The sequence below is a fragment of the Thamnophis elegans genome, chromosome Z, assembly GCF_009769535.1.
Source record: "Thamnophis elegans isolate rThaEle1 chromosome Z, rThaEle1.pri, whole genome shotgun sequence".
Taxonomy (NCBI): domain Eukaryota; kingdom Metazoa; phylum Chordata; class Lepidosauria; order Squamata; family Colubridae; genus Thamnophis; species Thamnophis elegans.
Window position 1 is genome coordinate 120,909,011 of NC_045558.1, and position 25,811 is coordinate 120,934,821.

A 25,811-nucleotide genomic window follows, 5' to 3' on the forward strand; every position below is an offset into this window, starting at 1 on the left:
TCAGGCATGAAGTGCTATTATCTTTGTTACTGGTTCGGAACTGGGAGCGTGTGCGTGCAGCCCTTCTGTGCATGCGCAAAAGCTTCTGTGCATGCGCAGAGCATCCGTGATGATGTCTGGGTGGGTGGGTGGAGCCTCTTGCCACTGCCACTACCGGTTTGCCCGAATCGGGGAGAACCAGCAGAATACTACTCTGGTCTGCATTGAATAACTTTTATTACTCATTTATTTACTATACTTTTCTATATATACATTAATTGTTCTAAGGTATTCTGCTGTATCTAAACTAAGATTATACCCTCCAGTGCAGATTGTGTGTTTATTTGATTTTAGCTGAGCTTTTTCCCCCCCTAATAATATGCCATCTCAAGACAAACAATAGTGGAAAGCCTACGTACAATGAATTAAAATGTGGATTGATACACCTCTTCAGAATGGGCCTCATGGCCTGGCAGATTAAGATGTTTATGTTGGCTTTGCAAACTTTAGTCTTTTAAGTATCCTTTGTCCTCTGAACATTTTCAGAAATGGTGTGGAGGCTCCAAGGCAGTGTTTCTCAACCTTGGTGACTTTAAGTCCTGTGGACTTCAACTCCCAGAATCCCCCAGCCAGCATAGCTTGAGGTTGAGAAACATGCTCCAAGGGATAATAACAAAAATCATCCTAATCAAAGTGCTAAAAATCATGCAACTTTTTGTGCAAATACAGTAATCTTATGAATGTGAATTAGTATAGTAAGATCTTTACAAAAATATACTGTATTCTAAGTAATCAGGGCAATGATGCCAAATATAGTTTCACCACAGTGTCTGTGATATCAACCTATTTTTTCCTTCTCCAGAATGGGAAGGCCACTAATATAACTTCTGGATACAGCTTTGAGGGAAAGTTTTATTGCCTTTATCTTCTACATCATCTTCTTGAGCATTTGAATTAAAATCAGGTTCTATATCTAATTAATAAATACAAATTTAATCCTTTTTACCTGCAAGGCTCTGCATTGGTAAATGATTCGTCTGTGCATAGTTTGCCAAATTCCAAAAACAGAAATCCCAATATCAGAGGAAAGAACTACCATAGTGGGTAATAGAGATAATCCTCGACTTACGACCACAATTGATCCCAAAATTTATGTTGCTAAGTGAAACAATTGACATTTGCCTCATTTTGTGACCTTGCCACATTTGTTAAGTGAATCACTGCAGTTGTTAAATTAGTTACACAGTTAAGTGAATGTAAACTGTGGTGGTGCAGTGTTTAGAATGCAGGATTACAGACTAACTCACTGTTCACTATCAGAAGTTCGATTCTGACGGGCTCAAGGTTGACTCAGCCTTCCATCCTTCTGAGGTCAGTAAAATGAGGACAGTAGGGAAGTCAGGATGGAGAGGAGAAAGGAGAGGAATAGGAAAGGCAGAAGAAGGGGGGAAGGATAAAGAGGAAGAGAAAGCAGAGAAGGGAAAGAAGGTGGGAAGAAAGAAGGAGAGAAGAAAGAGAAAAAACTGGGGAAGGAAGGAGGGAGGGAAGAGAAGAGGGTAGTAAAGAGGGAAAGAGGGAGGGAAAGAAAGAGAGAAGGAGAGTTGAAAGGAAGGAAGGAAGGAGGGAGGAAAGGAGGGAGATTAAGAGAAAAGGAAGGAGGAGGGAAAGAGGCAGGGAAGGAGGAAAGGTATGTGAGAAGGAGGGAGGGACCGAGGGAGAGAAAGGAGGGGGAAGGAAAGGAGGAAAGGAGAAAAGAAAGGAGGGAAGGCAGGGGAGAAGGAAGTAAGGGGGGGAGGGAAGAAAAGAGGGAGGGAAAGATACCTAACCTTTGATGTTTATAATGATTTGATAGTATGGGAATATCTCGAAATGTAGTTGTATTGTTTGTTACAAGTTATGGATGTTGTATTTTCTTTTTACCAATAAAATCTTTAAAAAAAAAATGAGGACTGTTGAGGATAATATGCTCACTCTGTTAACTGTTTAGAGAGGGCTGTAAAGCACTGTGAAGCGGTATATAAATCTAAGTGCTATTGCTAATCTGGCTTCCCCATTGACTTTGCTTGTCAAAAGGTTGCAAAAACGGATCACTGGGATACTACAATCATCATAAATATGAGTCAGTTGCCAAGCATCTGATTTTTGATCACCTGATCATGGGGATGCCGTAACAGTTGTGTGAAAAACAGTCATAAATCACCTTTTTCAGTGCTGTTGTAACTACCTGTAACTGGCTAGTAATAAGTAGATAAGAATCACAAAAACATGCCAGAGGCTGCATTGTCCTGTTGAAATAAATGTCCTTCTGGGTTCGGCTCCAAGTGGGGAAAAAGACACTGGAGACATGGAGGCTGCTTGGAAAGATGGTTTATTGGTGGACAGGACCACATGGCTTGAGCCCTGAACAGAAAAGGTGATCACATGCTTCAATGTTGAGCCAATATTATCATGCTTTAATCCCCAGCTGAAGTGGAGAAGTCTTTATTATGTAAAGGGACAAGCTTGGCCTTCTTAATGGCCCATTGACAAAGTGGGGAAGGGCAGGAAGCTACAGGCAGCTATTCTGTCTTTTAAAACATGTTTCTTTCTTTTCACATCCAGATAAATATTCTGCCTTTTCAATATTTCCTAGGATATTTCATTTTTCTGGGAGAGGGCTGGGTGATAACTTCCTACAGTCCAAAATAGGGCAATCACAGTGTACAATAAAAACAAGAATGAATTTAATTAGTATTTGATTATGGTTGCAATGATTGCTACCTGCATATTTAATATTTCCCCCTTTTGCCACATTGAAAAGTTTCTATGGAGTGGTGTAGCCTTGATAATAAAAACTATTACAATTGGGAAATAACTCTCCGGGGAGCTTTGATGGCTGCAGCATGTGCACTTTTACGCTGCCCTCCATGGATTATAATATGAGTTGTTTCTTGGCTAAGGAAAAGCCTTATATCACAGCCTCTTGCCAATCTGGGTCCTCCAGATTTGCTGGCATTGAATTCCTACACCAGAGGTCTTCAAACTTGGCAACTTTAAGACTTGTGGATTTCAATTCCCAGAATTCTCTGGGAGAATTTGTTTAGTAAAATCTTGGAAGTCGGCCCCAATCCTGTTCTGGCAGTTTCCAAAGAGCAAAGATCAGAACCTTTCATGAAGATGATATATTTATCAAAGAACAGACTCTTATGTTCAGTTATTGGCTCCTCTAGCAGTGTCTCTCAACCTGGGCAACTTTAAGACTTGTGGACTTCAACTCCCAGAATTCCCCAGCCAGCACAGAAGTAAATTAGAAATTGTGGAGTTTAAAATTCCAGTATTGGATTATACCCAGTGGCTAAACTGAAACAGAGGAACAACTAAGCAGATTTTTCAATTAAAAAATCTCCATCCTATAATTCCATCACTATGATATTTCACAATAAACCAAACATTACATAGCAACCTTGCAAATAAAACCGAAAGCCAAATAAAAATACACACAGAAGCCCGGTTATCTGAGATGAATTTTTAATAGAAGTCATACTTTTTTCTTAGAAAGTACTTTTTTTTTCTTTTTTAACAAAACAAAACAAAAAAGAGCAGGGTATTTGCTATGGCCCTTTACATTAGGATAAGAAAATTCCAAACAGATTCAAACAGCAAAGAAAAAAAGAAGGGGGAGACAAAAATATTTTTAAAAAATGCAAACCCACTGGGTTTGAAGTAAAACAATGTTGTTCAAGAGGGGGGGGGACTTTTGTTAGAAAAAAAATAAGACAGAATTAAAACAAATTAAGACAAGAAACTACCATGCCGAAAATATATATAAATATATATATATATATGTTTAGAGAGAGAGAAGGCAGGCCCACCTCCAGAGCCAATTCCTCGTTCCAGAGAAGCACAAACCTCTGGATGAGTTACTATGAGTCCAAGCTAAGATTTGCAAACCCTTAGTAGTAAACTCTTAAGTGCAGAATTAAGCTAGACTTGTATTTTTTTCCTTTGCTACCCATTTGCTTCTGCTTTATAAAAGGTGCACATCAGAGGTTAAGTTCAACCTTTATACCAAGTGAAATCCTTCAAACACACTAAAGTGCTATGTAAGTGCTAGGTATTGTTATTAGGTTCACAACTGGTATTTTATACACTTAACTTTGGAGTAAGCCCCTTCTAATGCAGGGAGTCCAGCTTCTGAATAAACATGCATAGGATTGGATTGTGATGTCTCAAACTTGGGGCCTACCAATAACTTGTCAGCTGTAGCTTTGTCCTAATAAATAAAAGGGTGTGCAATGAATGTGGCATGGAATGTGCACCACTGCTAAGGAACTAAAATCAGAAGCTGCAGTAGAGCAAACTCACAGGGCTCTCAATGCGCTTTCCTTCCGCATCTTATGCCAAGGGCTAACTCCATACAATGGACACTTGTTTTCCTAGATGGAAGCTTCCAAAAGTGGATTGCAACAGACGCTAATCATGCATTTTCACGCATATTTTCCCCACATGCCTGCTATCTATGTATTGTAGACAAGTTACCGAAGGTGCTAAATAGCACTAGGTCTCCATAGTGAGGCACTTGTTATTCCTAAAATAAGGGAATGCAAATATTGATCAGGCTTTATAGTGTTGCAAGCAGGGAGCATATAATTTATTTTTGGCAAATCATCTCCGAATCTCGGCTCTATAATGCAAGAATACCCTGTTGGGTTATATAATTATGCAATGTTTTAACTCCATCTGTCTTACCATGAAGCCTGACGTTTGAATTTGGGGGTGGCGGTGGTAGAGAATTTGGGACTTTTATTCTGGTAAGGAGTTGTGTAGGTAGCAAAAATAGCCTCAGGTGTGAAAGTAAATGATTGTGACAAGTAGCTTACAAGGGACAGAAGCAGAAGCAGCATATGCAGATCAGAAGAAAGAAGTGGAGACACAACCTGGTTTCTTTTAAAGTTATATCTCTACTTGTTATCCCTCTTTTTGATAGGAAAGCAATTAATGCAAGAACCCTAGATGTCCACAGAGAAGGGCAAGTGATGCTTATGTTCAGAACGCAGAACTCAACATTTGTTGCATGCAACTATTCCTTGAACCAAAATTGTGACCAGAATTTCCACTGCTAAACAAGATGTTGGTTAAAAGAGTACCCCCCCCTCTCTCTTTTTGCCTCAGTTGTTAAAGTAAATCACTGCAGCTAAGAGAATCATGCAGTCTTTAAGCGAATCTGACTCCTCTCGTTGACTCTGTCACAAGCCAGCTGGGTGGGAGGGTCGCAAATAGCAACCACATGATCCTGGGATGCTGCAAACCTTAAAAAATATATGCCAGTGGGGGCCAAGGACCTGATCACGTGACTGTGGGGAAGCTGCTAAGGTTGTAAGTGCAAGGTGTGGTTGTAAGTGTGAGGACCGATTGTAAATCACTTTTTTTCAGTGCCATTGCAATTTCTAATGGTCACTAAACAAATGGCTGTAAGTCAAGGACTTCCTGTCTAAAGTCTACTCACATGCAATTAAACAAGGTGAAATAAGAAAATAAGAGCCTTCCCTTTCTCTGATTTCTCCCCCCCCCTCCCGAAAATGCAGTGTCATCCCAACAATGGGCAGCCTTCCAATTGAGGAAGGGTAGGCTAGGATATAATTTCAAGATTATCCTGGTTATTTTGCCTACAGGGTTTGCAAATCCTAATTTTATTGTCATAGGTTTTTCTTTTTTTCTTTTAAATCATCCATCACCACCATAGCAGTTTCAGCAATATTACCAGCAAGGGATTGAGGAGGTGACAGATCAAAGTGCTCTTTTGGCTGCTGGCCATGATATGCAGAGAGGATGGCATCCAAGTCCCCCTTCAGAACAGAGGAGGCAAGCTGAGATGAATGGTTTTCAGTTCATTTACTCCTGTTAGCCCAGACCCGGGCAGGTTCTAGCAGCAAATGGAGAGTCAAAGTTAACTCCAGCAAGCCAAGTCTGCTGGAAGAAGCAGAGATGATCAAATCTGGACCTCCTCCAAGTGAAGGAACCTGAGAAGGCTCTGCAGCACACCCTGTCCCCAGGAGCAGGGAGCCCGAAACTAGGATTGAGATGAAGCAGGGAAGTTGGGGGTCAGGGGGGAGCAGAAGGCACCCCGAGCATAGCTGCCTCTCAGTGGTGTATGGAGGGAGGGGGTGGGGTGTGTCTCTGTGGAAAAGCTGAAGGCATCTCAACACCAGCAACTTTACCAAGAAGCCGCAGCTCAGTGGCAGGGGGCCATTCCTTTCCCACCCTGCGTTGTGTCCATGAACCACTTGGCTGCCCCGTTTCCTCTCTAACTGTGGGCTGGGAACCTTTTGCACGTTCAGACTAGAAAAAGAAGAAGAAAATGGTCGGGGGAATAAAAGGTGCAAGAGAAAACAATGGCTACTTGAGTTGGGGGTGGGTGGGTGTTTCATTTAAGAAGAACAGAGTGAAAACCCAGAAACAACACCCCCCACCCCCCATTTTCCTTCTCCTCCCTTCCCCATTTTCCACCCCTCAGGGGTGACTGATATTAAAGTGCAGCTGGATACAAAGAGATTGCTGGGAGATCCAAGATTGCAAGTGGGAAGAGAGGGAGGGAGGGAGAGAGGGAGGGAGGGGGAAGTGTTTTCTTTAGCGCTGTCAGACATTGTGCAAGGGAAGGGCCCCTATTCTCTCCCACCCCATCCGACGGGAGTCTGACTTTTCCCATTTATTGAGTCTGGGCTGGCTCCTCGGCAGCAGGTACTGGGGACTGGCCTTGGGAGGAGGGCCCCAGGGGCTGGGAAGGCTGGTGGTTTGTAGATGGGGAGTCACTCTCAGGGTCCTCGGTCTCCTCGTCTGAGACGCCGTCAAGACGGAAGACCTGCCGCACAGTGCGGCTGGTGAAGGTGAGAGGTGTGCGCCTGCAAATGGACAGGAGAGAAAAGGGAGATGTCACTGTTACATCACAGCTAACATACAGAACCTGAGCTAACATCCTGTTTAGAAGCTGGACTTTCCCTCTGTATAACACATAGACATCCCCTCCCTGATATATATGTATATATTAGACAGACAGACAGATAGATATGAAGATAAAGAGAGATATCAGGGACGCAGTGGCTCAGTGGCTAAGACGCTGAGCTTGTCGATCAGAAAGGTTGGCAGTTCGGCAATATGAATCCCTAGTGCCGTGTAACGTTACTTGTCCCAGTTTCTGCCAACCTAGCAGTTCGAAAGCATGTAAAAATGCAAGCAGAAAAATAGGGACCACCTTTGGTGGGAAGGTAACAGCATTCCGTGCGCCTTCAGCATTTAGTCATGCCAGCCACATGACCACGGAATTGTCATCAGATAGTGCTGGCTCTTCAGCTTAGAAATGGAGAGAGCACCGCCCCCTAGAGTTGGGAACGACTAGCATTTATGTGATAGATGGAGGGATGGATGGATGGAGGGATGGCTAGATAGATATACATATACAGATAGATATAGATATAGATAGAAATAGAGATAAATAGATATAGATATTAGCTTCTTTGAATTTGGTAAAAGAAAACAAAATAGACAACCTCCAAAATATTATGTGTTCCGTTACTTTGCTGTCTCTAGTTCTGACTTAGCTAACGGAGTGATGTATCTTATTCTCTAGTTTGTTTTCTTTTGCCAAGTTCAAATAAGCTAAAAGCATTTTACCTACAGGATTTTCCAAAATCTGTGCAACTCTTAACACAGCTCCAATTGTTCAGTTTAAAGCCGCAGCCAATCAGGCTGCTAATGCCAAACAAAGCAGGGCAGACACCAAAGAGATGCAGAGAGTAGTAGTTGCCATCTGCATTCCGGGAGTACCATGACCAAGGTCAGCCTCCTTCATTTTCTCTGAGAGTTGAGGGAAATGTAGGTTGTACCTACAATGTAGGTCTCTATTTGGCAACCTGTCCCACTCATGTTCCTCTCCTATCCAGTGTCTTGGTGAGACACAGGGGTGCTTTGACTTCTGTTTCTAATACCTGATTTCTGATAACTTCCATAATTCAGCATTTCTGCAGCACTGTCTGCATTGCATAATCTAATATTGTGGCTGCACACTGGCTGTCTCCACAAGCAAGACCCTTGTATATTCCCTCAGAGGAAGCTCCCAAAACTAATTTAAGTTTCCAAAGCTTTTGCCTTCTGACTGCTTTCTGTTCAACACAGTAATACATGGGTAAAAATTTTTTATTGGTCCACAGTGTGTGCCTATGCGTCTGTGCATCTCTGTAATAACTAGTTTCATTTTTTTCCTTTTTCAATGTGAAATTGTGCTATTTCATAAGAAAAAAGAGAAACCCAGTAATTAAGGCATTGCTTTATCTTTCATAAGAGAGAGATGATTAAGGCTGAGGGGTGATTAATTACTAATGTGGTGCCAGGTTGAATGTTAAGCAATTAAGAGGTTTTAAGAAAGGGCCATGAAGGAGCTCAGGAGGCCCCCAAATATATAAGCATGCTTTGTTAGTCAGCATTAAATGGTTATTACACTGTTATTACCTTACATTTAGGCATCCTGCCCCCCAAAACCAAATCAATGTGGGTAAAAAAGAATTTATTAACATATGAGAATACCAAGAAGAGAGAATATTTTGTAGCTGAGGATTGAACTGTGGTGTTCTTGACTGGATACCACAACTATGGTCTTTTTTTGCAGACATTTCATTACCAAAGTAAGTAACATCATCAGTATTAGTAGGGAGAGGAATTTGTTCTCATTTTATAAACTAGTGACTTGCTCTGTCAGTGTTGGTGGGAATGGTTTTGGTAATTCCTTTATTGGGCTGTTGTCTACTGTTACTTTGTTTAGCTGTTCCTTGATGGGGTACCACCAAGACCATTCCCATCAACATTGACAGTGCAAGCTATTAGTATATAAAATGAGAACAAATCCCAAACACTGATGATGTTACCTAGTTTGGTAATGAAACGTCTGCAAGAAAACAGCCAAGCTTAGAGAGCACCAAGGACCCTACAATACGTAAGAATATAAGAGAGGATGTGTTCTATGGTGTGTGTGTGGGTGGGTGGGGGGAGGATAGCAACTCCACTCCTCAATATAAAGCCCTTTTTGGTGAATTACAATATCTCAATTTAGGGATTTAAACCTGCACTTGGTTTATTAGGAAATATACCAGTACTAATAAGGCTCAGTTTTTTCATACTTTGAAATTTAGGATAATGGCAGTATGCAAGAAAAATGCTTTTGAAGTATATGTTATGTACACACACTGATATGTAAACAGCCTCATCAAAACAGTTTCTAAGCAATGCATACAAGTTTAAATGTGTTCTTTAAAGTTATTAGTAAGAGAGTTACCAACTCTGTGGTGCCAAGCATATTGCTGCCACTGGCAATCCACAGTCTCACTCTTTCCCACGTTTTAAACCTGAACTCTCAAATTGCCAATGTTTTTTGTTCTCTCTCCTTTGTTTGAGGATGTGATTATTGATAAGTAGCAGCAAAACCAAAGGAGAAGCATTGTTCTCTGGGAAAGGAGGAAAATGTCCTTGATTGAAGAATACGTTCTATCCATTAACCTCCTTGGCTGGGTCTTAAATCCACAGAAGCTGTTCAAAGGAAAGCAGCACTTACCGCAATCACAAGAATTCTTGCTACTAGAGAGAAGCCACAAAGAAGAGCTAGCACAAGCCTACAGAGCGCTTTTGTATCCCACCCCACTTTTGCTGGGATAGCTAGACACATCTAGAAGCTCACACGGATAGCAAGCTCTCCCTGCCTCCTCCTGCTACAGTTTAAGCATTCTTTGGCCTGGGGTTCAAAGTTGCCAGATGCATCAAGCAAGCATTCCAGCAGTTTTCGCTGATGGCCAAAGCAGACATATTGGGCCTGGCAAAAAACACAGGGGAAAGCAATGAAAGGACCTGTACAGCAGGACTGGAGGAGGAAGTGATTAAATCTTAAACTTTGTGCCACTGACCAATTCCTGTCTCCCAGCTGCATTAGCATTGGAAAAATGAGGGGGAGCATACTTACAGCTTGAGAAGAAAAGAACGCTAAAGACTTGGGTTCAAATCACAACTCAGCCATAAAGACTGACCTCTCAGCCCTCTTCCTAGGTTGTGGTGAAGCTAAAGCAGTGTGAGACAAATTCAAGATCTATGCATGCCTTTCTCATTTCCTTGAAGAATGGGCCAGAAAGCAAATAAGCAGAAGGTTGGAAAATATTGGCAGTCTCGTAAGGAAGTCACTTGATCCTCTAGAGTTGCAGTTTAATAATGTTTGTGAATCTGAGTGCTTGTGTTCTGTACATGTGCATGCAAACATTATGGACTGCAACTCAGTGGTACAGCACAGACTTTGTTCACAGAAAGTCCCAAATTCAATTCTTCTTGAATTAAAAAGGATCTCTGCTCCCCCCCCCCTCAGATTCTACATCCACAGCCTGAGAAACCTGGGTTAATGTAGTTCGACAAATAACTTGCCTTACATGAGACATTTTCTTTACATAAGGGAAAGAATTAAGCACCCCTTCCTCCAGTCATAAATTGGGAGCATCCTACGGCTACATTTTGTGCTAAAAAATAAAAACAGGAAGCCAGCAAATCATGGATCTCTGCTTTCAAGTCTGTTTTAACTTAACTGGGAACAAGGAAGCGGAGAGTTTTTGTGTTGCAAGTGCACACCCACGCATATACACAATCCCACCTCAAAAATATACAGCACACACATGCAGAACATGGGGAGGAGGGTGAAGGGGGAGAGTGAGAACATACTTCCGTTGACGTCGTTCTAACTTGCTGCTGAGTCGAAAAAAGGATGAAATGGAAGAAAGGAAAAAAAAAGGAAAGATGCAAACATGAACACATGATCTGGAAAGAACACCACTTTGAAAGAGGAGAAGCAGCATCAAAAAGGAAACAAGAGGAGTGTGAGGTAGGCAATTCAGGTTTTTAGGCAGAAGAATAGTTGCTTTAAATCAGGGGTGTCAAACCTGCGTCCCGCGGGCCAGGTGCCTCATGTGCTGGCCACGCTCACCCCCGTTTTATCGAAGGGGGGGGAGGAAGTCGCAATATGACACGTGACGACAAAATGACGCAGCGAGTTTGACACCCCTGCTTTACATAAAGAATTGTCTGATTTTAAATTGGGGGTAGTCTGAAGACTTAAATGGCTACAGAATTAGCCTCTCGTTTGTGGGAAAGGATTAGAAAGTGTGCAGAATCTCCAGGACATCAGGTTTTAAAATGGCTGCAATCAGGGAAATGAAACTACAGGTAGTCCACTTATAACCATTCGCCTAGTGAATGTTTGAAGTTACAATAGCAACAAAAAATGTAGTAAGACAATTGCAGCATCCCCATGGTCACGTGATCAAAATCCGGACGCTTGGCATTTGGCATGTATTGATGACCGTTGCTATGTCCCGGGGTCATGGCTTGTTTGTTTTTGCGATCTTCTGACAAGCAAAGCCAATGGGGAAGCCAGATTCACTTAACAACCGTGTCACTAACTTAACAACAGCAGTGATTCACTTAACAAATGTGGCAGGAAAGATCATAACTGGGCAAAACTGTCCTGCATAGCAAGGGACATTTTGAGCTCAGTTGTGGTCACAAATCGAGGACTACTGTATATCACCTCTGGGCAAGGGATTCTTACAGGTAATCCTTGAGGTATGACTGTAATGGAGCCTGACCATCATGTTTGTAAGTTCTGATAGTCATAAAATGAATTATGACCTTTTTTTTGCAGTAGGTGTTAAACGGATCACCAGTCATTAAATGAATGTCACAGTCATTATCTGTGCAACGTTGTCATTAAGGAAATCAATAGTTCACTATAATTTTGCCAAAAATCGGAAGTGCCGGGTTTTGGTAAAACTGTTGTAAAATATGGTCATGGGATTATGGGACATGCAAACAGCCGTAAATAGGTCTTGCCAATCACTCAATTTTTGGTCATGTAACTTGGGGGGACACACACATCCATCGTAACTTCAAATCCAGGTCATAAGTAGGCCCAAGGGAGGTCCATTGTAACCATGAACAGTTGCTAAGTGACTGGTCGTAAGTTGAGGACTACCTGTACTTGCTTTACAACTCCAGCACTACCAGAATCAGGTTGCCAATACAGAGTGCTGAATTTGACTCAGAGAGGTCTAAATTCAAATCAAGCACAATTGAGGATAAATCTGAGTGACTGACCTTAATCTAGTCCAGCATTCGCTGGCTGGGGAATTCTGTGAGTTGAAGTCCAGACATCTTCAAGTAGCCAAGGTTGAGAAACACTGGACTAGTCACTATGGCCCACCGCACAGACTTCTACAAACCCCTTGGAGAAACAGCTTCACACCACTGATCCGTATAAAACTACTATCACATCAAAATATATTTCAGGCTCCCTAACAATAAGCATATGACTGTTGTTGTCCCTTCTATAGATAAAACAGAAAACCTTTTAGATCAGGTGAGCAATTATAACAACTTTACGACCTGTGGACTTTAACATGGCTGGCTCAGGAATTCTGGGAGTTGAAGTCCACAGGTTGTAAAGTTGCCATAGCTGCCTACCACTGTTTTAGATTTTATATTCTCAGTAGAATTCTTCAAAAAAGCTAAAATTCTATACTGGAAGAATTTATGGGAGTTAAGCACCAACATTTCTGGAGAGAAACAGGTTGAAGAAAGCTGTTATGAATATTCTAAACATCCCACATGGTTCATGGAATTCTTCCAGAAAGATAGACTAAGAAAAAAAATATAAAACAGGTAGTCCTCAACTTCAAAAATTGACTTAGTGACCGTTCAACGTTACAACGGCGCTGAAAAAAGTGAGTTATGACCATTTTTAACACTTATGACCCTTGTAGTATCCCTATGGTCCCGTGACAATGGACTCATGTTTATGACAGTTGCAGAGTCCCGGAGTCATGTGATCTCCTTTGGCGACCTTCCAACAAGCAAAGTCAATGGGGAAGCCAGATTTGCTTAACAACCGTGTTACTAATTTAAGAACTGCAGTTCTTAACAAATGTCGTGAGAAAAGTTGTAAAATGGGGCAAAACCCATTTAACAAATTTCTCACTTAGCCACATAAATTTGGGGCTCAATTGTGATCATAGGTTGAGGACTACCTGTAAAAAATAATTCGCTCCTGTTGTAGACACAGAAACAGAAAATATTACAGCTCCTAGGGTTTCCTAGCCATTCTCATTTTCATTCTCTCTCTCTCTCTCTCCTCCCTCCTTCCCTCTCTCCTTCTGGCACTGAATTAATATTCTATAGTCCAGATGTAGGTGACCTCCAGATGGTTTGGATTTGCATAATGGTGTGGGATCTTGTAATCTAAAACATCTCCCAGAACCAAGTTGTCTATCCTTGCTATAGCATATTTACAAACAGACTAGAGGGGAGGCAGAAATAATGAACACAGCAAAAAGAGGAAGGACAGGGACAAAAATATACAGTGTCCTTGAGCATTTTGGGAGAAAAAGACACACACACAGAGATTAGCAGGATAACCATTCCTAGATTCGTTTGGGCTGAAAACATAGAGAGGCATACTGCTTTTTAACTCAATTAAAGGTGGTCCTCGTTTAACAACCACTTATTCAGCGACCAATCAAACTTACAACAGTGCTGAATGAATGGTAGTTACACTGTTCAAGCTTTTAGGTCAGTTGCAGTGTCCCTGCAGTCATGTGATCGCCATTTGCAGCAATCTTTGCTGGCTTCCTACAAGCAAAACAACGGGGAAGCTGGCAGGAGGTTGCTAATGGCAACCATGTGACATCCTTGCTTAATGATCTTTAGCATGATTTGCTAAAGGCAACCAGAAGCGCCGGAATTTCCGTTGTTAAGTGCCACAGATATGTGACATGGTTCTTTACAAGATAAATTCCAGTCCATCTGCCATTATTAAGTGAGAACTACCTGTATTGCCGAGTCCTGACCATATGATGTTACTCACCTGAGGCGATTCCGCAGAGTGGTGACTTCGCGATTCATGGATTCTGCTGATTCGGTGACATCCTCAAGTTCTCGCTGCATACGACGACGGCTGGCATTGGCCCGCGAGGCCTCTTCTTCCGCCTCCTCCAGCTGACGCTTCAGCTGTTTCAGCCGCAGGTGGCCTTTTTCAACCTGCCAAAAAAAGCCACAGATGGAAGCCTAAATCAATGCTCCCGAGGTAAAGAAACGTACAGCATAATTCTCTGCAAGTTCAACACTTAAGGGGCCTCAGCATTTTTGTATAAAAAGTTTTAAAAATTAGAAAATATTTCCCAGAATGCATCTGGTGATTGCTTTAAATGCTTCTTAGCGAGACTTATTTCTACATACACAGTTTTAACTTTCTTTGTGGTGTAGCTTGCTTATTTTATTTTTAATGTTTAAATCATGCAAAATAAAGGCATGTGGTGGTGGCGGCGGCGAGATAGGAAAACAGATAATTTGCATGGTACTTTTCAAAAATAAGTTTACTCTTTTTACTCTTTCATCCTTTCCAATAGGTGAACCCTGAGCCCACTGTCCAGGATGAAAAAAAATAAGGATAGGTTAGCCCAGGGTTTTTCAAACACGACCACTTTTAAGATGCTAGCTGTGGAATTCTGGGAGTTGAAGTCCACACATTTTAAAGTGGTCACATTTGAAAAACATTGGGTTAGCACCAGACGTGTTATTTAGCCGGTTTTGCAGTAGCCTTCCCCCAGGAGTGGGGAAGGGAATGATAATTTTGCAATATCCTTCCCCTGCCACGCTCACCAAGCCACATCATGCACATCAAGCCACCCCCACAGAACCAGTAGTAAAAAAAATTTAATCCCACTACTGGTTAGCACATTTACAACATACCTGATCTTTATACTGGTCAGCATTTCTTCTCTCTTCATCAACCTGCAGAAGCACTTCCTTGAGTTTCTTCTCTGCCCTCCTCACAAGTTTTCCTGACAGCATCCTCTCTCTAGGAAAGAAGAGAGAAATTTAAGAAGGAATGGATGAACTCACACTGAGTCATTCATTATCTAGAGCAGAGCCATTGAAATCAAGTGGATTTAAGAGTCATAAGTATCTTACTTTTACAATGGATTAAATGGGCTTATTTCACCAATATGAATACAACCAACGAATCCTCCTTGTCCTTCATCCACCACTAAGGAGTGTATTTCTACAGTTCTGTAGAGGTGTCCAACTTGGCGACTTTAAGGCCTGTGGACTGGATGGCAGGCTGGAAATTCTGGGTGTTGAAGTTCCCAGGTCTTAAAGTAGCCAGGTTTGGACTACACTACTCTATAATATAGGAGGAGGATCAAATACACACTACATGTGTTATTGACTATGGAGAGTCTCAGTCATCCAGGTCACGGTTGTCCCAAAGATGTTTTTTCAAGAGGCAACTGGACTTTCTGGTTTTTTCTTTGAAAACATTTCACTTTTCATGCAAGAGGCTTCTTCAGCTCTGACTTCTTCAGCTTCTTCCCCACCATCCAGTCAGAACTGAAGAAGCTTCTTGGATGAAAAGTGAAATGTCTTCAAAGAAAAAAAAACAGAAAGTCCAGTTACCTCTTGAAAAAGCACCTTTGGGACACACATGTTATTTTTCAACATACAATGAAAATGTTGAACATGGGTGGATAACATGTAGTCTCTGTTTTCCTTTCAAAGACCTTCCTGGTCACCATCATGAGGCAGAAAATATGATAATAGCATAAGCCCTAAAACAGGTTTTTAACAATATACTTAAAAATTAACACTCCCACCCCCACCTCCCCAAATTGAGAAAGAAAACATCATTTACAAGACATGGCTCCAACTACTTTGAATCAACAGCTCATCCACACTAGACCCTGGAATCCACCACCACCTGGCCCTCCAAAGCAACCAGCCTTGAGATGTAGACTTTTATTCTCATGGCTTTCTAATCATTCTGCCAAGCCATCTTCAGAGCCCAGAATTCAATGCTGACAGGTTTTGCTGTCATCGCCTCACCTGGACTCCTGTTCCAGCTGTTCTTCTAGCTGGGCCACCTTGGACTCCAGAGTTGCAATGGCCAACTTGTACTTGGACTTCACAGATGAGTCCATCTCACCCAACTTGGCCCTCAAGTCTTTGTTCTGGCGCTCCAGCTGTTGCCGGGCATTCTCAGTCTTCTGAGAGAAGCTGCGCTCCGCTGCCAATTCGGTGGTGATCGTTTCCACCTGCACGGAGGACAGAATGAGGGAGAAATCAGAAAGCGGCTTCAGCATTGGCTGGATTTAACAGTCCAGATTCAACCTGCTTAGAAGCAGCTGTCTTACCTGCATGCTGAGCTTACGGTAGCGGTCATTCATGAGTTCCATGTTGCTTTGCTCTTCATCCAGTTCCTCTTCCAGCTGGGCAATTCTTGCCTCCAAATGGCGTTTTTCATCCAGAAGAGCGGACCTGAAATGGAAATTAAAGCAACAGTGGTGAAATTAGGGCTTTGTGCCTGGCAGGAAACTAAGAGGGCATTCATTCTCCAGAAGAACATTGAGGCTGCTTGTACAATCTACACTATTCATTTTTAGCACTACTGAGTCATTGCTTGTCTGCCATCCATTGGACACAAAGGGACGTTGCACACCATGGTTCTGTCAGACAAAATGGCTATCGGATGTCTAAAACCCTCCTAGCATATTCATTTCATTTAGCAAATATCCCTTTTATTGGCTTTATCCTCTAATTGCCTCCTGTGAGTATGACAGCATTACAACGAGCCCCTAATCGTGGTTCCACCACCAGCATATTTTCTTTGCTGAACATTTGACCAGCCTGGCCAATACAGACTGACCTTGTTACTGCATTTTACCATTATTAAAAGCAGTCATAAAAATGGATGAGAACACAACAGGGTGAAAGACTATAAGTAGTAATGGACAAATCTATCTATATAAAAATGGCTGTGTGTGTCTATGTTCCAGCATACAGATGTATACAGATGACTTGCTCTCTGGAGACAAATACGGGGGGGGGGGGGGGGGAAGACACTCCTAACACATCTTGGGGTGCATGTTCTGTTAAGATTCAGCCTGTTGTGCCTTTAAATGGATTCTACTGTACTACTGTAAAATGGATTCTACTGTGCAGTGTAGTGGAGTTGCCATGGTAACAGCTTTCAAAATACTCCACAAGGGGGCTCCCTCTGGTAAGGGGGAAAATCCAACATTAGAAATTATGTTTGGTCCAGACATTTCTCCCCTATAAATAAATACCCAGAGAACACCGGCTTATTCTTTCTAAAAACCAGTAACACATTATGGCAGTTTTAGAATTAATCATTATAGATAGTTCTCACTTAAGGACTGTTTAGAATAACAAGGACATTGCAAAAGTGCTTTATGGCTTCTAAAGCACTTCCAACCATCAAAAAAAACCCCACACATACCCTTAGCTCATGTGACCTCAATCTGGGTGCTTAATAACCTGTTCACACTTGCAACCAGTTACCAAGCGCTCTGCAATCCTGTGATCACCACTGCAATCTTCTCTGCCAGTTTCCCAAAAAGTCAGTGGTGATGCGTGAAGGGAAGATTGCAAACTACAGTGAAAATAATTTTAACGCGTTCCTTGCCTGCCTGCTAAAGCTCACTAGAATTCCTGTCTGCCTGCCTCTTTCTACCTGCTGCTTAACCACTGCTCTGTTCGATGACCCCAATTCCAGTCTCTTTCGTAGTCATAAGTTAAGTACTACTTGTAGAATAGAGACTGTTAATCACTCCAGGGTCAGATTAAATATGAACAATCCATTCCACACAAAAGGGTGAAAATGGAGCTCAGGAGTTGGGAATAAGGGAGTAAGCCGGTTCCTGTTCACTCACTTGCCACTGTTTCCATTGGCCAGCTCATCTGCCAGGTCATCACGCTCCTGTTGTGCCTGCCTCTTGGCTCGCTCTGATGCTGCTAGTTCCTACAAGTGATGGAAAACACGTAGCAAAAGATGGAGTGACCTGGATAAAAATGAGACCTAGCTTCTTGGAAGAACTTTTGATCAATCAGGATATTTCACCCTGCCTCCTGTTTCAGAGCCTTCTGCCAACAAAGCAGGGATTCCCTTCTTACACTTATCAGTAGCTAAGAGATCCTATTTTGTTAAATAATGTATTTTGGAGGCTCAGATTGAATAACTATATACAGTATGTCGCGCATATCTGCTCTGGGACTCTCTAGGAATTAAAATCCGTGTCTCTCCTGGATTCATATTCCTGTTCAACCTCACAGCATGCCTCCTGCTCACCTCCTGAAGCTGCAGCAGTTCTGCCTCCAGATTTTTCAGCTTCTTCTCATTCTCACGAGACTGAATAAAAATCTCCTCACGAGCTGCACGGGCTTCCTCAACCTCTCGCCAGAGTTCCTTCATCTGGGCCTGGAATTAAGAGAAAAATGAAAGCAGAAGAAGATTATCACGATGGCAGGACTATAAGATTATATTATATATGTATGAGACAATGAGATTATATATATTTGAGACTACCTCTACTATTATTTTATAGCTAAGGTAAAAGTTCCCCTCGCACATATGTGCTAATCATTCCCGACTCTAGGGGGCGATGCTCACCTCCGTTTCAAAACCGAAGAGCCAACGCTGTCTGAAGGCGTATCCATGGTCATGTGGCTGGCATGACTAAATGCCAAAGGCCCATGGAATGCTATCATTTTCCCACCAAAGGGGGTCCCTTTTTTTCTACTTGCATTTTTACATGCTTTCGAACTGCTGGGTTGGCAGGAGCTGGGACAAGTAACGGGGCTTACTCTGTTACGCGGCACTAGGGATTCCAACCGCTGAACTACCGACCCTTCTGATCACCAAGCTCACTGTAATATTAGTTTTTATAGCTAATTTTGTGTGCTATTATTTACACACACACACGTGTGTGTGTGTGTGTGTGTGTGTGTGTGTACAGATAGTCTTTGTTCAACAACTGTTCACAGTTAACAATAGTAATGAAAAAGTAACTCAATGACCAGTTCTGTCATTTACAACCTTCACTGGTCTATAAAGCAAAGCTAAAGTAAGATCATAAGCACAGTCACGGTTTCATTTAGCAAATGCTTTGCTTAATGTCCAGTAACCAGTCTGAATTGTGGTTGCTAAATGAAGACTAACTGTATGTTCTTCTCCGCCAGGCTCCCAAAAACAAGAAAGACAAGCAGAGTGACTTCCAAGGAGTTTATTTTATTGTTACTCACTTGTAAACTGAAATCTCACCAACGCAAAGCAACTCCTTGCATCAATTAAAGATATACTCTTACTGAGAACTTCTAGGAAGGAGCTATCATAACATTTTTTCTTTTAACCAAGCTATCTAAAGTTTGCTGCCTCTTGGTCCTCTGGAATGAGGCCCCTCCCTCTTGGGAATCCAGACTACATTCCACCACACTCCTCTTTTTAACTTATTTAAAGAGAGCCCCCCATGCCAACATTTACCTGGAAGCTCTTTGCAACACAAACGCAACTTCTTATACAATGACAGTTAAAACTCAATATACAATATAGCCCTTTAAAAAACATCCGGGATCTTTCTTCCTGATTGCCTACATTGATTCCGAAAGATACCTGCAACTTGCGCAGCTGTTTCAAAGCTTCGTCTCTTCCTTTGGTAGTCGCATCCAATTGTGCCTGGGCTTCCTGAAGATCCATCTCCAACTTCTTGCGGGCAGCAAGCGCTTGGGCCCTTTGCTTCCTCTCAGCATCCAGTTCCGCCTCCAACTCTCGCACCTGTGGAGTTGCAAGGGAGAAACGTCAGCAGAAAGCTGCCACTTTGATCTGCAGTCAAGGTTATGCTGTGCTCTGAAGCTACATTCTCCTGCTGCATCTTAGAAGTGGAATAAAAGATGCAGCAGTCTTCTCGGAATGAACAAGGCACACTTTGGTAGAGCATTGAAAGCAATCCTAAAAGGGGCATTATAAACTAGGGGCGCTCCTTTTCTGCCTTTCTCAGAAGGGATTATATCTCTCAGAAACTGTCCAAACAAGGAGATGAGTGGGTGCAGGACTAAATTACTAATCATGATTGCCCCATAAGTGCAAAACAGAAACTGAAGGATAAGATTTGTCCAAACAGAACAGAAACAAAAAAAGGAAGGAGTAGCACCCGTAGGTTAAAAATATCCACTCAATAAATTTGAGAATATCCGTGTTTCCCCCAAAATAAGACAGGGTCTTATTTTCTTTTGACCCCCGAAATAAACGCTTGGCCTTATTTTCAGGGGAGGTCTTATTATTTTTGAGGTGCAGGAGGCGGCAAGTGTGGTCACCTCATGGCTGCTGCTGTGTTGCAATATTTTCGGGGGAGGGCTTATTTTAGCACATGCGCTCAAAACCCTGATTGGGCTTATTATCTGGGGAGGTCTTATTTTCAGGGAAACAGGATATTGTTGAAAAAAATCTACATTAAAACATGTGGCAATACAAATAATAGTAATACTGATTCAACCTTGGCAATTTGAGACTGAGTGAACTTCAATTCCCAATATTTTCAGCAATATGAATACAGGCTGTGGAATTCTGAGGGTTGAAGCCTGTATACTTCAAAATTACCAAAGTTGGGAAACCCAGCTGGCGTCACTATTACTTGCCCAACCAAGAAAAAGACTTGGGTTGCATCTTCCCCAAACCCTTCAGAACTGATGTGGGCTAGAAATACTGTCAAATGAACTTAACTGAATTCACAGATGATTTAAAGAGCTACTAAGGCCTCTTTAACCTTAATAATTTCTTCATCTATTGAGATACAAACTTTGTAAAACTCCTAGAGAAATTCCTAGAGAGAGCTTGGAACTATAGACCTGCCATGAAACTAAGAGTTCAGGATGAGCTGAAGTTAGCAAAGGATGATAAGAATAAGAAAAAAGAGGTCCTCTAAATAAGTTCAATAAAAGGAAAAGGTGGGGGGGGGGGGAACTCAGCAGATCAGCTGCTCAATGAAGATGTCAAAATGTTAATGGGTAGCATAGGAAAAGCAGATGTAGTTTTGCTCAGCCTTCTCTAGGAAATTGTAAAAAGCCAAATTAATGGATAGAAGTTTGTGATTGACAGAAATATAGTCAAGGAACACTTTACTTTGAATGAGCATCAAGCCTGACTGGGGAATTCTGGGAGTTGAAGTCCACACATCTTACAGCTGCCAATGTGGAAAAACATTGCATGAAGCAGTTCCTAATCCCTCTTTTTGATCTTAAAACACACCTGGGTCAACAAAGACTGGTCAGATTTTGTGTGTGTGTGTGTGCGGGGGAGTCATACCATACACCTTCACTTCTCCTCCTTCCTACCTGCTTGCTGAGCAGTTTCTTCTTGTCATCATTGGCATCATCCCGGTTCTGCAGCTCCCTCTCATGCTGTGCCTTCAGGGCCTGCATATTGACCTCCAGGCGCAGCTTCCCATCCTCTGCAGCCTGCAGCTCATCTTCCAGTTCCTCCAGTTGTGTTCGCATCTCTTGCGCTTGCTGTTCCAAGGCCCGCTTGGAGCGCTCAAGCTCATGCACCTGATCCCAAAGCAAAAGTGTCAGAGACAGGAGAGCCACGTGTAGGTTTTTGCAGAAAGGTGTAAAGTGGAAACAGGTAGGTAGGTGGGTAGGTTGACTAACAGAACATTGAAATATTGTGCCATCACAATGCCATTAGCTCCAGAGGAGGCTGATGGGTCTGGAAACCGCAACATTCTTGAATGAGTAAATATCAAGAATTCTAAGAAGATAAAAATCTCTTGGTAAGAGGTGAATCATCTCCGATCTAACTCATAAGACTGTGGCCCGCCAGCAGCCAGCAGAGGTAGACTCTGACAGTGAGGAGGTTGAGGAGGAACATGGGCCAGTCCTGGAGTCTGGGGAAGGTTCTGATGAGGGCTCTGTGTTGGAGGCAGAGATGGGGCGAGGGCCGTCTGACATTTATCAGCTGACTTCAGAGTCGGACACCAGTGGGGCAGAAGAACAGCTGGAGCCTGTTCCTGATATGTGCATGCGCAGAGCTGCCAGGAGAAGGGAACAGCTAAGGAACAAGGGCCGACTTGGGAGTAAACAGTAAAGGCACAGGTGGACAGTGAATGGCCCCTCCCATAGGGAATAAAGAAGAGCAAAAGGGGAGGGGGAGACAATTAGTTCAATTCATTAGGGTGAAGATCTGTTCCTGACTTCTTGCCAAGTAATTGCTGCTACAGCGTGGTGTTTAGAAGATATCAGTCTGGCAACTCTGCAAGCCTGATAAAGGTCTGTAGTTGTGAAATCTCACGAAAGACTGTTGGCCAGGATTTTGCTGGAGAGGAATTCACTTTAAACTAAATAAAAGGGGTTTTACCGGGATGAAGAGTCGCCTTCGTGCTTTTGGGAAGCCTGGGTCAGAACAAGACTGGTGGCGTTCTCCTTCAGTGTCAGAGTACTGGGAGAATTCTTTGTTGACTATTAGACAACATCTACATGTCCCATCCACCAACCACAGAAACTTGTCTTTCTCAAAAGCACCAATTATACCAGTGTTAAAGTAAATTAAAAATAAGCCTATTTAACTGGATTGAGGCTCTAAATTTCATCTGCTTTATCCTACTCCCTCAGAACAGGATTTGGAGAAGGAGAACATCATTCTCAATCCCATTTTGCTGTTTTAATTCTAAGCCACTAGATTCCCTGACAAAATCTTAAATTTATTTATTTACATCCTACCTTTCTTATTGTTTTTATAAATAACTCAAGGCAGTAAGCATAAGTAACACTTCCTCCTCCTCCTAACTTCTCCACAACAACAACCCTGTGAGGTGGGATCAGCTGAGAGAGAACAACTGGCCCAAAGTCACCCAGTCAGTTTCATGACTAAGGCGGGACTAGAACTCTTGGTCTCCTGGTGATTGGTCCAAAGTCAACCAACTGGCTTCCATGCCTAAGACGGGACTAGAAGTCTCAGTCCCCTGCTTCTATCCCAACACTTAACTGCTAGACCCAACAAATAAATAAACTTACATTTTTGCCAACGTCATCCTTGGAGCTGATCAGGTCATCCATTTCTGCCCGCAGCTGCTTATTCTGCCTCTCCAGCTCCTCCCTTATTTCTAGAGCCTCTTCCAAGGCACGGCTCAGTGACAACACTTTGGTCTCCTTCTCACGGGCATCAGCTTCTGCACGGTCCCTCTCCTCAGCATGGCGGGCTGAGATCAGCTTCTCCTCAGCCAACATCTGCCAGAAGCCCAAACATGGCTTAGTTAGCACATGTTCTTCACTAAAAATATATAGGTGTACCAACCGAATCTCTCAACTGTTGCTACACAAGACATTCATTTTGTTTTACTATTGGGTACCAAATGTCTAGGGAAATTCTCAATCATCCAGGTCACAGTTATCCAAATGTGCTTTTTCAAGAGGCAACTGGACTTTCTGGTTTGTCTTTGAAGATGTTTCCTTTCTCATCCAAGAAGCTTCACCAGCTCTGACTGAAGAATTCAGCGCCACCATCCATCCAGAACTGAAGAAGCTTCTTGGATGAGAAGTGAAAAGGCTTCAAAGAAAAACCAGAAAGTCCAGTTGCCTCTTGAAAAAGCAAACTTAACCAACTTTAGAACACCAAATTACAATTTTCTATAAATCAATTTTATCAATGATTTCATTCAAATTTGGAATAACATTTTTGTAGTTCTATTAATAAAGGAATTATTAACTATAGTAAGTCTGTACAGATAGTCCTCACGTAAAGTCCACAATTGAATTGGGTTGTACATCCTTGCAGTAGTTAAGCAGGTCACTCACTATATGTTAACTGACTGGGTTTTACAATAATTTTTGTGACAGTTGTAAAGCTAGTAACCAAGGTCATTAAGAGAATCACATGGTCATTAAGTGAATCTTGTTACACAAATCCATTTTTCCAAATGGGTGCTTTTTGCGGGAAACCAGAAAAAACTGCCAGAAACTGGCAAAAAAATCACAAACTGCAGTCACGTGGTTATAGGATTGCATGTGCCCAAATTTGATCATATGACCATGGGGGAGGGTGGTGTAGTGCATAACCGTGAGGGCAGGTTGTAAGTAACTTTTTGGAGTTCTTCACAACTTTGGTTGCCAAGCAATAGTTGTTAAGTGACCACCTGTACAAATGGTTTGGGTAACTTTTTCATTGTTGTTTTTCTTACATTTGCTTTTGTGTTACTTTTTTTCTTCCCTTTGTGTATTTTTGGGTGTGCTGTTTGTTCTAATAAAAAGGCAAAATCAAATAAAACAAACTTAAGTAAACCAAGTGTGTGAATAAGTGAAAGGGTGGAGAGGAATGGGAAGAAACAATCCAAAATTTCCATATCAAATTGGGGGGCTGGTATCTCCCCTCCCCAAAGTTTAACAATTTAATCAAATAAGCAGATAGGCAGCAAAGCCACCTGGCCCTGAAGAGGCAATTTGGGAATGAGGAGGATAGTGATGATAGTCCTGAGAGGATATGAAAGACATCTATTACAAGGGAATTAACTGCTAAGTTTATGGGCAGTTTTCATTTTGGAGACCAAAGTATTTAAGAATTCAAGGCAAGACTCCACCATTGTAGGATACAGCTATGCCATGGACAGAACATAGTTCTGGCGAGAGACCTGATGGACGACACAAAGGCCTCACCTGATCAAATTTCTTCTGCTTCTTCTCGAGGGCAGAGACCACTTGGCGCTGTTGGTCAAGGGCTACAGTGACATCATCCAGCTCTTGCTGCAGGCGAGTTCGGCCTTTCTCCAGCTTGTCACAGGCCTGAACCCGTTCATCATAGCGCAAGGTGAGGGCCTCTAGTTCCTTAGTTGCCCGGCGCCGAGCTTCCTCAATTGCTTCTGCTACTCCAGCATCTTCCTCCAGCTTCTTCTTGGTCTCCATCACCTGGTAAAAGAGCCAAGAAAAATCACACATACTCTATCCATCTCTACTACTACTAAAGATGCTGCGAGGATGGAAGCTTCCTGTAGAACATAAAAGTCAACTCTTCTCTTCCGCGACTTTCATGATGTATCTCCCTATGACGTCCTCACAAAACTGTTTAAAAATGTAACCGTAGGATGTTTTATCGAGAGGTAAGGAAAAGAGATTTGGCAGAACTAGGCCTGGAACCATTTTTTCCTAATCAAACCCTTGAGGAAGGAAGAGTAAGTACTAATTGAGGAGAAAAGAGGGGAGGAGGAGGAGGAGGAGGAGGAGGAGGAGGAGGAGGAGGAGACTTTATTAAGTTAATTGACCATATCCAACATACAAAACTGATACAAAAATGCATCATTTAATCTTTTATCATTAACTTAATCAACTTTTTCTTTCTTTACTGAGTTTTTGTTTGGGTTGGGTTTCCTTCTGTGGCCAGTTCTGTTTCCTGCTACCCCACCTGCTGCTGAAGACTCTGGATCTGGCGACCGAAGTTGGCCTTGGCAGCTTCTTCCTCCTCCAGCTGTTCCAGCAGAGTTCCTTTCTCCTCTTCCAGTTGCCGGACTCGAGAGCTCAGATTCAGCTTCTGTCTCGTCTCTTCTTGGAGCAATTCCTGGGATGGGAGATAAGGATAAAAAGTATGGATCAAAGACTGGACTCGTCCTCCTCCCCTTGGATATAAGATCTTCCTCATAGGAATAAGATTTTCTCCCTCTCTCCCTGTCCCTCCATCCCTCCATCCCTCCGTCCATCTGTCTGTCTGTCTGTCTGTCTGTCTCCCACTCTTATTATTTTTGCAAATAATTGAAGGTGGTGAACATATCCAACATACTTTCCTCTTCTTATTTTCCCTACAATAACAAATCTGTGAATTGGGTTGGGCTAAGAGAGAGTGACTGGTCCAAAGTTACCCAGCTGGCTTTCATGGTTAAAGCGGGACTTGAATTAATGGCTTCCTGCTTATATATATAAATTATAAATATATAATTTAATAATATACACAC

The 25,811-nt window shown here is 42.3% G+C and overlaps 1 protein-coding gene across 2 annotated transcripts in view; it reads right to left on the reverse strand.

Moving 5' to 3' along the window:
• Positions 1 to 3,984: 3,984 nt before the first annotated feature.
• The window catches only part of LOC116522181 (myosin-10-like), a 90,028-nt gene continuing 68,201 nt past the window's right edge, over positions 3,985 to 25,811 (reverse strand). For both annotated transcript variants that reach the window (XM_032236926.1, XM_032236925.1), the window contains 12 exons: positions 25,268 to 25,420; positions 24,526 to 24,774; positions 22,891 to 23,103; positions 21,214 to 21,426; positions 19,496 to 19,657; positions 18,176 to 18,304; positions 17,760 to 17,848; positions 16,221 to 16,344; positions 15,913 to 16,121; positions 14,779 to 14,887; positions 13,895 to 14,067; positions 3,985 to 6,857 (listed from right to left, as the gene is read on the reverse strand). In XM_032236926.1, the coding sequence (XP_032092817.1) occupies positions 6,665 to 6,857; positions 13,895 to 14,067; positions 14,779 to 14,887; positions 15,913 to 16,121; positions 16,221 to 16,344; positions 17,760 to 17,848; positions 18,176 to 18,304; positions 19,496 to 19,657; positions 21,214 to 21,426; positions 22,891 to 23,103; positions 24,526 to 24,774; positions 25,268 to 25,420 (2,016 nt within the window). In that variant the 3' untranslated portion in view covers positions 3,985 to 6,664. The remainder of the gene's footprint in view (positions 6,858 to 13,894; positions 14,068 to 14,778; positions 14,888 to 15,912; positions 16,122 to 16,220; positions 16,345 to 17,759; positions 17,849 to 18,175; positions 18,305 to 19,495; positions 19,658 to 21,213; positions 21,427 to 22,890; positions 23,104 to 24,525; positions 24,775 to 25,267; positions 25,421 to 25,811) is intronic.